Here is a 14,892-nt window from a genome sequence, read left to right on the forward strand (position 1 = left end):
ATCGAGCGGCAATCAATAAACTGGGAATTTTGAGACACCTAAAGGAAAAAGTGGAATGAAGACTGAAGATGGACAGAGTGAGACACGGCAAATGCAAACACATGGAACCCACTGTGAAGCCAGTCTCAACTGTGCTTATTGCGATAAAAAGAAGCATGGAGTGGTAGCTGAAACTCCTTCTCTTAGTTGAGTGCAGTAACTTTACCTCGTTTGCTTTTTAATTGAAATGGAAGAATTTGAACGTTTTTGATTAGTATGACTCTTCTCTGACATAACACAAATATCGCTCTGAAATCAAAGGAAAACCCTGCCTTTGAAAGGCTTTATTCCCCTGCAAATGTACAGTTAAACTGACTTGCAATAAACAAAAACAAACTAAGACATACATTAAAAGGTGGTTATGAGATGTTTAGTCTTTGAGAATTCGGCTCTTTTGAGTTAGCAGGATCTCACAGAACCATCTGACTTTTGGGGAGCGTTTGTTTATCCTGATTTCCTGAAATTACCAGGAACAATTAAAGTTTAGAGATACCCTGGATTTTTTCTCTCCATTTGGAGGGGGCCTAATGGCCCATCTGCAGATCTGGAGTCCTATGTGCACATATGGCTCATAATTTATGAAATGTGCTTATTTACATGTTACAATTCTTACTTTCTATTGTTTTGAAAAGCAAATGCATCCTATATCTTCCCTTGACATGAAGACATATATTTAATTATAGGACAACACAGCAGAGAGCTGTCAGGCTCAACGGCATGAGAGCTGATGCTTGCCTGCTCATAAACAAAGAAGAGGAGGGATCCATAGAACCACTGGAGGACATTCTGCTCGGTTGGACTTTCTATCTAGTGGTTAGTACTCACCGGAAACAGTTGGAGGCACACCTTCCTTCACCTGAAGAAACACCTGAACTTGACCCTCACCTGAAACTTAAACAAAAACAAAACCAAGGTGAGTGTGGTGCAAAGATTTCACACACCGAGGAGAATGATGGTGCTGCATTTTATTTTCCCACCCAAAACAAAATTTGGAAATGGAAGAGAAAAGAGTCCTTGTTAACTAATCGAGCACGTGGTTTCTACCATTCTATTTGGTTTGCTTTGATTTGATTAAGCATGATGGCAGAGAGATAAACGGTGAGGGAGGAAAACACTTTAGCATGTGATCCGTGGAGGCCACTGGTGTCCTGCAGGTGTGCCTGACTTCCTATGTCTATAATTTTGTAAGCTCGGTGGTAGAGTGCATGTATTTCTCACCAACAGAGTTGAGATCACCCATGAAATGTATTTGCTTTACCTTTCTCCAAACAAATTGTCCTTTTAATGAAGGTTTCCCCCACTCTACTCCCCCTTCTCCTCCCTTCTTCCAAACCAACTAAGCACATTTAAAAGGCCTGGGGTTCATTAATTTTAAGTGTTCAATAAATTAGTGGAAATAATCAAAAGGCCTGATTCTTTCTGATAATGACAATTTGATGTCAGTATAAACCAGTAGATTAAGCTGGGAACATATGCTCCTTTGCCAGGAAAGGCTGCTATAATTAAATAGTGAATGCATCTACAAGGTGCTCTCATGCCTGATTAATTAGTAATCAGGTGCACGAACTCTATCTTTCTGGTAACACCTTGTCTCTTATTGGTTAATTACCTTTCTGCCTTATTCGATGTTATGTGAGCCAGCCCCTCCCATCACTGCTAATGCAGCTGCAGGCTGCAGCCTCAGGGTCTTGGCCAAACTCATGCTCTCCATTTTTGTTTCACTGGGACCCTAAACTCTTTCTTCCATCACAGATGGGACAGAACAAATGTCATTCTTTTTAATTACAAAGCATACGCTTCAGAACATTAGAAAGAAAATAATCTCCAAAGAGATCCAAGATGTGATCTCTCCAGTTCCTCTACTCCTATCTTGATCACTTTCTCATGTTTTTCAATTATAAAATACACTAGGCTTGCCTTTCCCTTTATATCACCACATCTAAGACCAGGCACATTGGCAACACACTCTTGATACCCGCAATGTGTTCCTTTTGTGTGGATGTATTTGTCCTTGGGTATTTACCCTCACGTATTGGTTTTTGAGTATTGGTACTTAGGTATTGGACTTTGGGTATTAGTCCTCTGGTATTCATCCTTGAGTATTGGTCTTTGGGCACTGGTCCTTGGGTATTGGGTATTTGGGTATTGACCCTTGGGTATTGGTCCTCAGGTGTTGGTCCTCACCTATTGGTCCTCAGCTGTTGGTCTTCACTTTGTACTGTGTTTGATACAGGATTCTTTCTTGGTTTTCTGCTACATATGCTATGTTAACTACCCACAAGCTTTTGTAGAATTCTGACTCTGCCTTCCATCTCAGCATAGGAAGCCTGGATAGGATTACACACATGTGCTATGTATCTGGCCTTCATACTGGTTCTGAAGATTTAAACTCTGTCGTTAAGTTTGCATCCAATGAGCTGTCTCCCTAAAGTGTTCCTTTTTATGATCATTGCTAAGACCTTCCTTAAATTCTTATTTTCTTCCTTTTGTATACTCATCTATCTCTCTTTTCTTGTATACTCATCTCTCTCTTTTCTCCCCACACTCACCTATCACTCTCTTCTCTCTCTGTCTCTCTCTGTCTCTGTCTGTCTGTCTGTCTCTCTCTTTCTCTCTCTCTCTCTCTCTCTCTCTCTCTCACACACACACACACACACACACACACACATCTTTTCTTTCTTTCTTAATTAATGGGGCAGGAGAGATAGGTCATTGGTTGCAAACAATGACAGCTCTTTCAGAAGACCCCAGTGCCATTTCCGTCACCCATGTTGAGAAGTTACCTGTAAAACTCTAAAGGGTTTAATGCCCTCTTCTGGACTCCGCAAGCATTGCACTCATTGGCCTAAACCCACACAAGCACATACGCATGCACGTAATTACAAACAAAATAAAAATAATTTTAAAAATTAAGTCACCAGTCAACCATCTCACCTTTTCTCTTTCTGTAAATTCTAACACATTAACTTCTGTTTGCATGGTTTTGTGCCTCACTAACACGAAAAACTGCTCACTAGTTCCACATCAAAACAGTTATCTTGTTTGTTTTCAGTTCAATAACTAATTATTACATAGTAATTAGTAATTCGGGATTGTAACAGTAACTAACACTGACTCTAAATTTGGTTTTGCTTTACAATGTTGGGAAACCAAAACAAAAACCTCTTGCCTATTGGATATGCACTGTACCTCTGGACTAGACTCATACCTACAGGAGATTCTTTCTTTTAAAAAGAGAGTTTTTCCTTACCTGCTTTCTAATGTTAGATACTTCTGGGAGAGTAGGTTTTTATTTTTATGGACTGATTTACAAAACTCAATTTCAGAGCATTCTAGTCTGGTTACTCAAACTAGAAAATTGAAAGGCATTCTGCTTACTCCCATAGATGTGAAAGAATAGCCATCGACATAGTTGTAATGGTAATAATGATAATGTTAGTTTTGTGGAAAATAAAATACAGACAAAATATCATTATGAAGCATGGAAATAATGACAAAGATACAAGGCCTTTCTGTAAGCATTGGCATTAAATGAATTAGTCAATATTTAAGAAAAAACTAGAAAATATCCCAGGAAACATCTGAAAACAGAAATGAGATCATTTAAAGGTGTTATATCAAAGTCATTCTTATTCATGACTTTCAAACAGCATAGACTTCAGTAGGCTTGCACACATGTGGTCAGTGCATACAGTGTCTGTTTCTTATGACATATGGCTATAAATAAGGAAAGTAGTAATAGGTACATATCAGAAGACTTTTATAAAGCTTTACAATACTTTAAAATGTCAACCCTTCAAAAAAATAAAGGACAGTAGCATAAGAGATATAGTTGGAGAAATAAAGAATACTGCAAAAGTAAAAGTATACTGAAAAGCTATTTTCCACTTTATTACGTATGAGAATGTCCCTCAGCTATGAGGGCAAGATTCAGAGGATCAGAGAAGTCAGAGAAAAGCTGTAAATAGTAAGGAAAAAAAATCACAAGAGTCTGACTTCCCAAACTTCCATTGTGCATGACTGTCCATAGCTGGCTCTGTGTGTGCACATATGTGTAAGATGACAAAACATTCTCAAACATTTTCTAAATTCGAAGAGGCAACAGAGGATGGTGGGAAATATGTGGGTACTGGACCCCAACGGCAGAGATATGAATCCTGGCTCTTCCTATTTCTACATGGGAACAACTGGCCAGTTGGTCACCATTTCTGACCCCCATTCACATCACAGAAAATCAGAAGACTCGGGGTGGGGGGAGACTTATCCTGTGCTATAGGGTCACTGGGTGAAGAAAAGTGAGCCAATACAATACAAGGCACATGGGAAGCAAATATTAACTGTACCATTGTCCTAGCATCCTCATCCTTCTTGGAACAGGTTAGCAAGGCTCCCGAAATCATTTTCACTAGCGTCGCTCTTCCCACAACTGTACCACATCAAGAGGAGTGATAGCATTGCACAACTTAAGGAGATAAGTGTTTTTAACTCCGAAGGACTGTAAATGTGAAGTGTGGTTTCCAATTTGAATAAAGGGGAGGAAAGAAAATCATTAAGTAGTATAGGTATTGACTTGGGAAGAGTTTAAAGGCTTTATCCCAGCTGTGATATTGTGCCTGTGTTTTCTCTGAGCTTGTGATTTCCAGTTTTGTATTTGAAATATGAGGGTGGCTAATCATTTTTGTTTATAAGTGAAGCCCAATTGTTGATCCTTCCAGATTGTAGAAAGTGGTCCTGAAAAGCCGTGTTCGGGTCACTGAGTACCAGGCTATTCTGGTAAATGCTATATGATGTAAGCCTACTATAAACAGAGACATCTAAGACAAAGAGTGGCATGTTTTTTTTTAAAGAAAAGGAAGATAGTTACAAGTTAAGATGCTGTGCCTGGTAAATGTCCTGTATACAGTCATAGAGAAGGAATAAATAAGTACCCCCCCACTCTGTCCTTAAGCAAGCCTAAGGCACTTTTGAAGTTGTATAAGGTAAACTAAGTGGCTATGTGTTCTAAAAAAAAAGTGCACCAGTGCCCTCCAGGGCTGGCTTCCTAAGAGAGGTGTTGTATTTGATTCTTCTCTCCCTGTTTCTTTCCATTCTAGCTGCCATGCCTACTGTGTCCATCTCTTCTCCGGGGATCTGCTTTGAGTTCCTTCACTGAGCTCTGAACTTGACCTCATGCCGCAGAAGCTGATGCCTTCTGACTTAGTTTCAGGAAAGCTTGCTGGCAGGTAGGTCCCAAGGCGGCTTGGTATATACTCTTGCCTGATTTCAACATCACTAAGAAGCTATGGAAGTCATTTTCTCCCTCACAACACATGGTCCTTACAGAAATAGAGGAAAATCCTATGTTTGAGCCTTCTCCTACCACCAGTAATATTCTTTTGTGGACAGCTGCTATTATTTTTTAAAATAACTTAATCAAGACTGACAGATATATCTGCATTAATCATAGTCTTGGCAGCTAGCTCACTAAATCTTCTTAATTAATGTAGAGAACAATAATAATTCTGAGTCTCACTCAGAATAGTGTGTACCATATTTGTGTGGAGGCATCTGCAGTATCTTGGGCCCTGCTGCGCGTGCACATGGACACACACACACACACACACACACACGTTCACACACACATGCACACACACAACCAAGAATTTTCAGAGGGATCTGAGAATAAGTATTCTGTTTACCCATGAGACAAATTTTTAAAAACACTATTTATGTAAGAATAGAACTTCTTTTGGACTTTACCAACAACAATACAGTTTGTACTTGGGAATAGGTTTTTGCTTCCAACTAAGAAGAGAAATTCAGGTGGAAAAGACCCCTGGGGTCACAACAGTAACTAGAAGAAATCAGACAAAAATTTGCAAGCCACATTATCATCCCCAAATACATGTGCAGTCATGATTTTGGTAGTATATCATGTTTTCTTTCAATAGCTATTAACTTTTAAGGTATTTTGGAAAGAATCAAATACCCCATTAATTTCCATAGTTCTAATGATAGCATTGCATATGAAAAGGTTATGTTTTAAAAATACAATGGTATAAGAGTTTATTTTAAATATTAGGCAAATAATACGGAGGCGTGAGAATATGATGGAAAGGCTGGGTGTGATGGCTCACGCCTGTGATGCTAACCCTCAGGAGGCAATGGCAGCTCAGCAGTCAACAAAAGCTAATGGATGCGACAAGAGTCTAAGGATGGACGTCAGGTTTCTGAAACTGAAGAGGCATGGTTTCTGCTAAAACATACAAGTTTTTCTTAGAAAGAGAAGAATTGGTTTACCAGGGTAAGTAGTCAACCTTAAATTTTAAAAAGGAAGCAGGATACTGGAAAAGAAATAGCATGGAGCCTAGAGTCAGAACAGCTGTATTGGAACCGAGGTCACCTCACCTGTTACCTATGTCAATTAAGGTTCACCACTTAGCATTACTAAGAATAATCTTCCCAACCCTGTCACTTCTAAAAGATCCATAATAGTGTATCTAAACTTGTCTCTCTCCCTTCCTTTCTGCACAGCTCTTTCCCTCCCTCCTCTCCTTCCCTCCCTTTCTTCCTCCATTCTCTCTGCTCCCTCTCTTAATTTTTCTTCTTTTGAGCAGAGGCTTCTATAAACAAGAAGCAAAGAAATCCTCTTCCCATCCCAAGCTCCTGTCCCACTATCTAGATTTTTTTAACCATAAAGGTTAGTGTATTTCCAAGTCAATTGGCTACATTAGTGGTAAAGTCCTTTGGGATCTTTGCAGAATGAGTTTTCTATAAGAATGTAAATTAATTTATTAACTAGAATGCTATAGATTGCCTTAGAGGTCTTCAGCATGGGGAGGGCAACAGCATTGCAAAAGATTATGACTCTGCCCTTCCTACGGATGCTCCCAAGAGCTCTGGAGAGCAGTTCAATCCTATCTGCTTATATCCTCACAGGATTCCTTCTCCAGAAAGTGCATGGCATCTTTAGATCCTCAGAAGCATGGAGAAGTCCAGATGGTTGCCAGTGTCCTGACTACACTGAGAACAGGAGAGCTATAAAACTATCCTGGTTGTGAACCTACCCTCAAACTCAAGAAAGCGTCATTATTTTCAGGATCTTACAAGTTGGCAGCAAGATTTCTAGTGCATCTGTGGAAAATGACTTGAGTTCTCCAAAGACACTCGGCACACAGAACAAAATTCCATCTGTCTGTCCAGTCACATCATGCTTGTTTTCACAGATTACAACCCCCAGATCCTCAACACATAGCCAGCCTTTATGTTGGTTAAGGGAACATTTGAACACATACATTAGCTAGTCTGCCAAAATATGTTTTTTTGTTTTTGTTTTCTGTCCAGTCAGTCTGTGGCAGCCTAGGAGCCTCTGAGCCTTGCAGGTGTACCTTCAGCTGCCGCCTCACACAATGCCCCAGTGCACTAGCGGTCTTTGCTCAGCTCCAGGGCTGTGCGAATTCAGGAGGGCAACTGTGAATGGCAAAGCATCTGATATGAATTTATCACAGGCTGCTGGACGGGTGGGTGGGGGGATAAAGCAAGGAGTGGGGCCTCTGAGTATTTAATGTACCCTGCCACAACCCAACAGTTTGCCCTAAAGAGCCTTTTACCAATATAAAGGGACAGGGTCAAAAGTAAGTTGACCCTTGACAGAATGTACAATTATTAGAAGAGTCTGTGTAGGAGCAGCTGCTGGAACCCCACTGGCTCCACATTGGGCTTCCAAGAGTCAGAATATGAATAATCCAGTCAAGGTTGTTTTCTCCACTCCTCCTCACCCCCTCACCACCTCCCGCCAGCCTTCACCTCCTGGTTTGGGCAAGTCCTATTCTATTTCTACAGGAAGAGGCATAGCCCTCCCTAGCAGCTGCAATAATTGTGTTCCTATTGTGGTGAAGACCTCCTCCTGGCCACCCCCCTACAAGTGGCCATTGTGAGTGGGGAGTCAGTGATTACACGGTTGGCCTGATGCGTTGGGGGAACCCAGCTGCCTAAGTGCTGACACACGAGCATGCGGAAGGCCAGGGAGGGGGCCCAGGAGAGGTGGAGGCAAGAAGTGGGGGAAAGCCAGTCTGTGAGACGGTCTGACACAGGAGACCTTCTGCATAAGTCAAGCCCAGAACAAATGAGGCTTTATCAGGCCCCAGTGATGAGGGGTCTCATCTCCCTTTGAAGTGGAGGAGAGCATGGGGCCCAGCAGCTTTTCCTCCTTTGGACCAAGCAAACATCCTTCTTTTGATATGCTACATGCTCATTATCTCTGCCCCATTTAATGATTTTTGATTGAAGGGTGGCGGCTGGGATGCTGAGAAGATCGTTAGAGAGGCTCCACACAGCCAAGTCCATAAGAAAGGCTTTCCTTGTGTCTGGGCCTAAATTTGGAATTTCTTAACAGTGTGCACTTGTTCTTAGAGGCAGATAAGGGCTGAGCGTGAAATTCTTAATTAAGCAATAAATAGAGAGTGGGGTGTCAGCAGATGTAGCCAGTAGCCATGGCAACGAGGATCACATGGGCAAGAGAGATGAGACTAGATGGAGGCCTCAGGCCTGGGCCTGACTGACAGCTGAAGAATCCTACAAAGCTTGTAAACCAGATTAATTAGCTGACTAATTATTTCATAGCGTTAATGTAACTAAAAAATAAAAATAGTTCACCATGAACTGAAACATTCCTGGGGGTGGGGGAAAGACAGCAGCAATGAAGTAGTAAGAGAGTAGCTCGGGAAGGCAGAGACATGAGCTGTCAGTCAAACTGTGCAAGCAGAGAAGAGGGCTTGCTGAACTCGACTCCTGACCTGCAAACAGGAGAGAACGCTTCTTATACAGTTATGTGTTCCCAAGCATAGCTTGGAAGTTACAGCTGGGACCTGCCATTTCTTGTCGCTTACCACATCAAGTACTGTCTCCTCTGGGTCCTAACCCGTGCTCGGCCACTCGACTCCCCTGTGTCCTCTTTTGTAAGCAGTTCCCTGTGCAACATTTTCAGTGACTTTGGAAAGGCCACCTGAACCAGTCTCCTCAAAAGATGTAGTAAGTAAGTGTATAACACCTGTTAAAATTCCCATTCACAGCTACATGCTAGGTATATCATATGATTATGGACTTCAAGGTATATCAAATCCAGTTTTTTAAAAAAAGTTAAGAGGCTGAGGAGATGTCTCCATTGGTAAAGTATCTGACTTGCAAGCATGAGACCTGGAATTTGGTCTCCAGAAGTCATGTAAAAAAGAAATGCCAAGAACAAGAGGAATCTATATATACTTGTAATCTCAGTATGGGGGAGGCAGAGACCTGTGAATTGGATTCCCAGGCCTCACTGGCCAACCTAATAGCATAGCCTATCGTGAAGTTCCTGGCCAATGAGAACCCCTGTCTCAGAAGACAAGGGGGATGGCACCTGAGGAAGGACATCCCCACCTAGCCTCTGGCCTTCACGCACTCGTGTGGCCATGCGCAGCTGCACACACACACACACACACACACACACACACACACACACACACACAGACATCCAAAGAAGAGAAACGACATTGAGTTCGCTGAAATGAAGGTGCCACACTAATAGAGAGGAGAAGAGGTAGGGTCGACTGAGAAAGTTTCCACCCAAGTAGAGCAGCAGGTTATGCTAAGCAAGCGCTAATGTATTCCAGTGCTTTGTATCACATTTCCAAGAGACAAGTAAATATTCTTAACCTCCTTGTAGAAGTGAAGGTGTTGAGGCATGGAGCAATTATAACACCATGCCCCAGGTAAAAGAGCCAGCCAGCCACTGATTAAAACCCTGAGCCCCAAGCACTGGCCATGAGCTTTCTGGAAACCCAGCACTCCATAAAGACATTCGCAGAACAAAGACAAAGCTAGCCTCCCTGGCAAGGAGAAAGGGGAGGGTCAAAATACACGCATGGTGCATTTTTCACTGAGGCTAGGGACCAGTGAGAAATTTTCTTCTGCAGCCTGCCTAGAAGCCACTTCTCCATCCTTTGTGGTTGGTGATCAATGATTATTTAGTGGGCAGCACACTCTAGTGGAGGGATCCAGAGCCAGGAGCTAGACTGCCTGGGTTCAGTTCTTTCTCATTCTTGTTTGGGCCTAAGGTTAGACAGATACCCTAAGTCTCACATGATGGAGTCAAGTAGGGAAGATATAATTAATTGTGACCAAAAAAAAAAAAAGAAGAAGAAGAAACTTTTTCTTCTTTTGGGATGTGGTAAGGATACAAACAGCACAGAAGATCATCCATGTAGAAGGAGCTAATGTTCAACCCAGACAAAAACTCCAGCACAGAAAAACAGCCCTGGACACAAAGCCTCACCTCTAACCAAGCATCGATTTGCAGTTGACGCCCACTGGCAAAGGCAAAATCAGTTTTCTCCAATGGAGTACCACCGGGTTTCTCATCAACCACACTCCAGAGCAGGCCCCTTGACAAACCAAAATGGACTCCATGTTTTGTGTATATGTGAATTTTTTCGTTTTAGTTATTTCCTGGATTTTTGTTTGTTTTTATTTTTGTTGTCTGGGGGGATTGAGAAAGTGAAGTTAAGTGGGTAGGGAGATGGGGAGAGTCTGGGAGGAGTTGGGAAAGGTGAAAGAAAATGATCAAATGTATATTTTATGAAAATAATAATAATAATGGTAAAAGAAGTGATTAATGAATAAAATCCAACCAGTTGTCAGAAAGGCTGCCTCAGAAGTAAACAGCAGCTAAGTGAAAGAACAACACAGGAAAACTAACTTGCACTACAACTGGGAAGTCAAGCAGTTTCCTGACAACAGAGTTCTATATAGGGAACTCTGCTGATGTTTCACATCCTAGTATACACCTGTGAAATCTTGACTTGCATATTTTATGTAAATTATTTTAGTGCTAATAATCCTAGAAGGTCACAAAAACTAAATAACCAGATGAAAGTAAGGATCTAACTAATCTACCAAATGTGCAAACAAGTTCTGAACTTTACTTCCTATGGGTTGTGTTGGGGTATCAGCTGTGATAATTACCTCACTGTTAGTAGGATATCAGGGAAGGAACACAGGTCTGTAGGATGCATGGTACTCTGTCCACCACATCCCCACAGAAGCTGTAAACTTTATACAGAGGCTATCCATAATTATGGTCAAATGAGCACAATCAATGTAGCTGCATGGGAAGCTAAGACAAGGGAACAGCACACACCTCAGTTCTAGACCAGAATGGGAACATAACTCATTTGCCCCATTCACTTAGAGTATAAAAGAGGTGATATAGACCACACAAGCTCCTACTGGCCATCCTCTTCAAGGATCAAAGGTCTTAAGTACATTAGAGACTCAAACAACTATGCATGGCTTCCTGTCTCTTTTCCAAATCTCAGGCAAAGGAAAGACTACAAGGATATTCTGATGCAAAAAAAAAAATTTATTAGTAAAATCTACCTATGTAATGAAATGTCTCCTATCAAAATAGTCATCTATATAATGACTACCATTTGATTAGTTCATACTAGAAATAAAATGTGAATGGTTAAATTCAGTGCAAGGAGCATACATTTTAATGCATTTGTCAAGAAGTTTTCTTTTTATGCCAGGAAACACCAACTCTTCCTTCATTGCTATTAAGATTCAGTAGTGGTAAGGCATTTGTGTGGGTCAGACCCAGTTTTCATATGGTTATGCACAAGTGGGAAAGACAAGTGACCCAGGGCAATTGCTTACTATTTACTATCCTTAGGGGCAAGTCTGGCTTGTGGCAGGCCTGAGACTTGCTATGTTGATCAGGCTCTGTGAATTTGTCAGAACCTATTAAGAACAATTTATGACAAAACCATCATTGCAGAAAACCATCATATCAGATACTCTTTCTGGCACACCCATCACAAAAAAAGCAGTGTAGTCACAAGACCCTAAAAGGTCACAAAAGCTAAACCATTAAATGAACTTGAGGATGGAACTAATGACGTGTCTCCTGTGAAATAGTCATCTACACATGAATACCATTTGATTAGATCATATTAGTGACCTGGTTAGGCTGCTACAAGTGGACACCATGATTCTCAGTGACCCAAGAGGACACTGGAATAGAGAAATAAAACAAGACGCATGTCAGGAGGTCAATAATGGATCCTCCTGAGCCTAACACAGGGATCCTATGAAACACACACCTGAGATGGTAAAGAACTCTTTCTGCCTGCAGACTGTCAGGTTCCTTCTTCCTTCTTCTAATCCAGACTCTGCACAGACACAGCCTAGGCTCCAGTCCTCTAGTCCAGGGACCTGGAGCTCATGCCATCTAGTCTGCTGAACCTCAGCAACTCTCCAGATTTCTCTCTCAAATGCCACACCAATGCTAACTTTCATCATCACTGGCAGACATTCTCTGCTCTTCCCTGTGTCTACAGCCACAGTCATCTGGCCTCTCACCTTCATAGGTAAACTTAGCTGTTGGTTGTGTTTTTATTTTTTAAATGTTTTGGTCAGCTTACAAAGAAGTGGTATTTATTGTGACTTTCCATACATACACATCAGCAGACTCTGTTCCTATTCACTCCCAACTTCTGTCCCTCTTACTGTCCCTTCCCCTCTACATCCAGTTACCATCTCTCTACTTTCCTGACATGCATATTCCATGGCACTCTCTTGCTGCTACTGCCCCTCCATTTAGAACATATCCTTCTTTCTCATAGCCCTCTTTTCTCCTTACACACACACACACACACACACACACACACAAATCTAGATTTCACATATGAGTGAAAACATGATATATGTCTTTCTGAATCTGACTTATTAGGGCTTGCATTTCTAGATCCATACATCTTCCTCTGAATGTTATCATTGAATTCTTCTTCACTGACAGATAAAATTCTATTGTACATTTGTATTTTCTTCTTCCACTCCTCTGCTGATGGAAAGCAAAGATGATTCCATTTCCTAGCTATTGTGAATGACGCATCAATAAACATGGATAAGCAAGAGACTTTCCATGTATATACCTTAGTCGTAGTAATTCTGTCTTTAGTTTTCAGACAAATCTTCATACTGATTTCCATAATGCCTTCACCACTTTACATTCTTAGTAGAGGTACATAAGGGTTCCTCTTTCCATACATCCTTGCCAGTGTTTGTTGCTGTCTTGATAATAGTCTTTCTGACTAGAGTGAAATGGACTTTCCAAACAGTCTTTTTAAATTATGTGTATATATTCATGTCTGAGTATGGGTTTTTGAACATACATGTCATGCCTGCAAACACTAAATCTCCTTGGACCCCTGGTGCTGAGTTACTGGCAGGTGTCCTGGGAAGTAAACTCAGGTCCTCTCTAAGAGCAAGAAGAACTTCTGAGCAGTTTTAATTTGCAATTATTTTCTGTAAATAAACTTCTATCTTAAACAAATTAAAATATTAATATCACAAATATTTATTGAGCACTTAATATAGTTTAAGCACTTTGATAAGAATTTTACATGCCTCCCCTTTATTTAACTGTGGGTTTGATGTAGGTACTATTATTATTTCATAAATAAGGGGGTTAAGATACAGAGTACCTATTTATCACTCACTACCTCTGAGTCTTGGGAGTGAGATTTAAACCCACATGAACTGATTTTAGAGCCTGCGCATTTAATTACAACACCCAGCACAGCCATCCCCTTTATTCCTTATTTATTTCACAGCACAAATGCTGTGAAATATTTCTGACTATATGCCCTCAAAAATTACTTCCACAGGTAGACACGTACCCAGATAGGTGAGTTCCCCCGACTGGCTATTGAAGAACCAGTCACAGCCTCTGTTGTGACTGGGCAAAGGGGGAGATGGAAGTGACTGACCCACGCGACTCCCACATCTGATGAGGATGTCCGGGTGAGGTGGTAGGTCCCTGTGCAGCAGCAGGAGGTGATTTCTGGAGGCAAAGCTGTCAAATGTCGCTGAATACTGAAGTGAGAAGGAAAAAAAAACCATTGATGAATAAGGAGATCCCTCCCCTAAAGAGGAGTCATTTAGCATCAGAACCGCACATTCTGTGTGGGAAATAGGCCTCCTTGGATCTATTTCATAGCAAGTTCACAGTCAGGCTAAGATGCCATCAACCGTGAAGACTGATAAAGAGCCATGGGGTTCTTCTTGTTCATAACCACAGTTAACAGAGGAGGAGACGGCTGCCCAGACCAATGCATTGACTTCTCTCAGTCAGATAGCTGTAAGAGAAGGGGCCATGCCACAGTTCCTTCCCAGCTTTCCTCACGACATGAAGAGGCGAGCAGCGGTCAAGAGCTATGCATGAGTACAGCCATGGCTGACACTGCTGGGCCACCTGACACATCATGAGCCACGATTCCTGTGATTCATCAATCCCCAAGTGCCCAGTGATTGGTGATCTCACTGTACCATTCCGGATCGTGCAGCAGCTTCCCTTGGATCACAAGGCAGGACAGTGCCTTATTCATTATTGTTGTGGTGGTGGTTACTGTCTTGAAAAATGTGCCCATTTTCTACCTAGCCATCACCCCTTAGCAGTTTGATCTTTCCACCCAGCCCTGCCTGGAGAAGCATGAAGATAGATCTCTTTGTAAATTCATCCTGAGCCACAAGGTGGCAGTATGAAACATGGGATTGCCTGGTTAAGAAATTTTCTCTGGCTTCTAACCCTTGTAATGGGTAAATTAGATTATAGCTTATATTGAAAGAAAGGAAAGGAGGGGAACGAAGGAAGGAAGGAAGGAAGGAAGGAAGGAAGGAAGGAAGGAAGGAAGGGAGGGAGGGAGGGAGGGAGGGAGGGAGGGAGGGAGGGAGGGAGGGAGGGAGGGAGGGAGGGAGGGAGGGAGGGAGGAAGGAATAGGAAATGCTTAAAGGCTACTTTTTGTTGAATGACTAAATTTCTATCAGAACTAGTTT

General features: G+C 41.7%; 1 protein-coding gene across 1 annotated transcript in view; it reads right to left on the reverse strand.

Moving 5' to 3' along the window:
* Pkhd1 (PKHD1 ciliary IPT domain containing fibrocystin/polyductin) overlaps positions 1-14,892 on the reverse strand; it is a 424,327-nt gene that overhangs the window by 180,471 nt on the left and 228,964 nt on the right. Inside the window, exons 49-50 of the mRNA XM_005072284.4 lie at positions 13,737-13,932; positions 865-930 (exon numbers count right to left, since the gene is read on the reverse strand). Coding sequence (XP_005072341.1) covers positions 865-930; positions 13,737-13,932 — 262 coding nt within the window. The remainder of the gene's footprint in view (positions 1-864; positions 931-13,736; positions 13,933-14,892) is intronic.

This window comes from Mesocricetus auratus, unplaced genomic scaffold, assembly GCF_017639785.1.
Source record: "Mesocricetus auratus isolate SY011 unplaced genomic scaffold, BCM_Maur_2.0 Super-Scaffold_100021, whole genome shotgun sequence".
Classification (NCBI taxonomy): domain Eukaryota; kingdom Metazoa; phylum Chordata; class Mammalia; order Rodentia; family Cricetidae; genus Mesocricetus; species Mesocricetus auratus.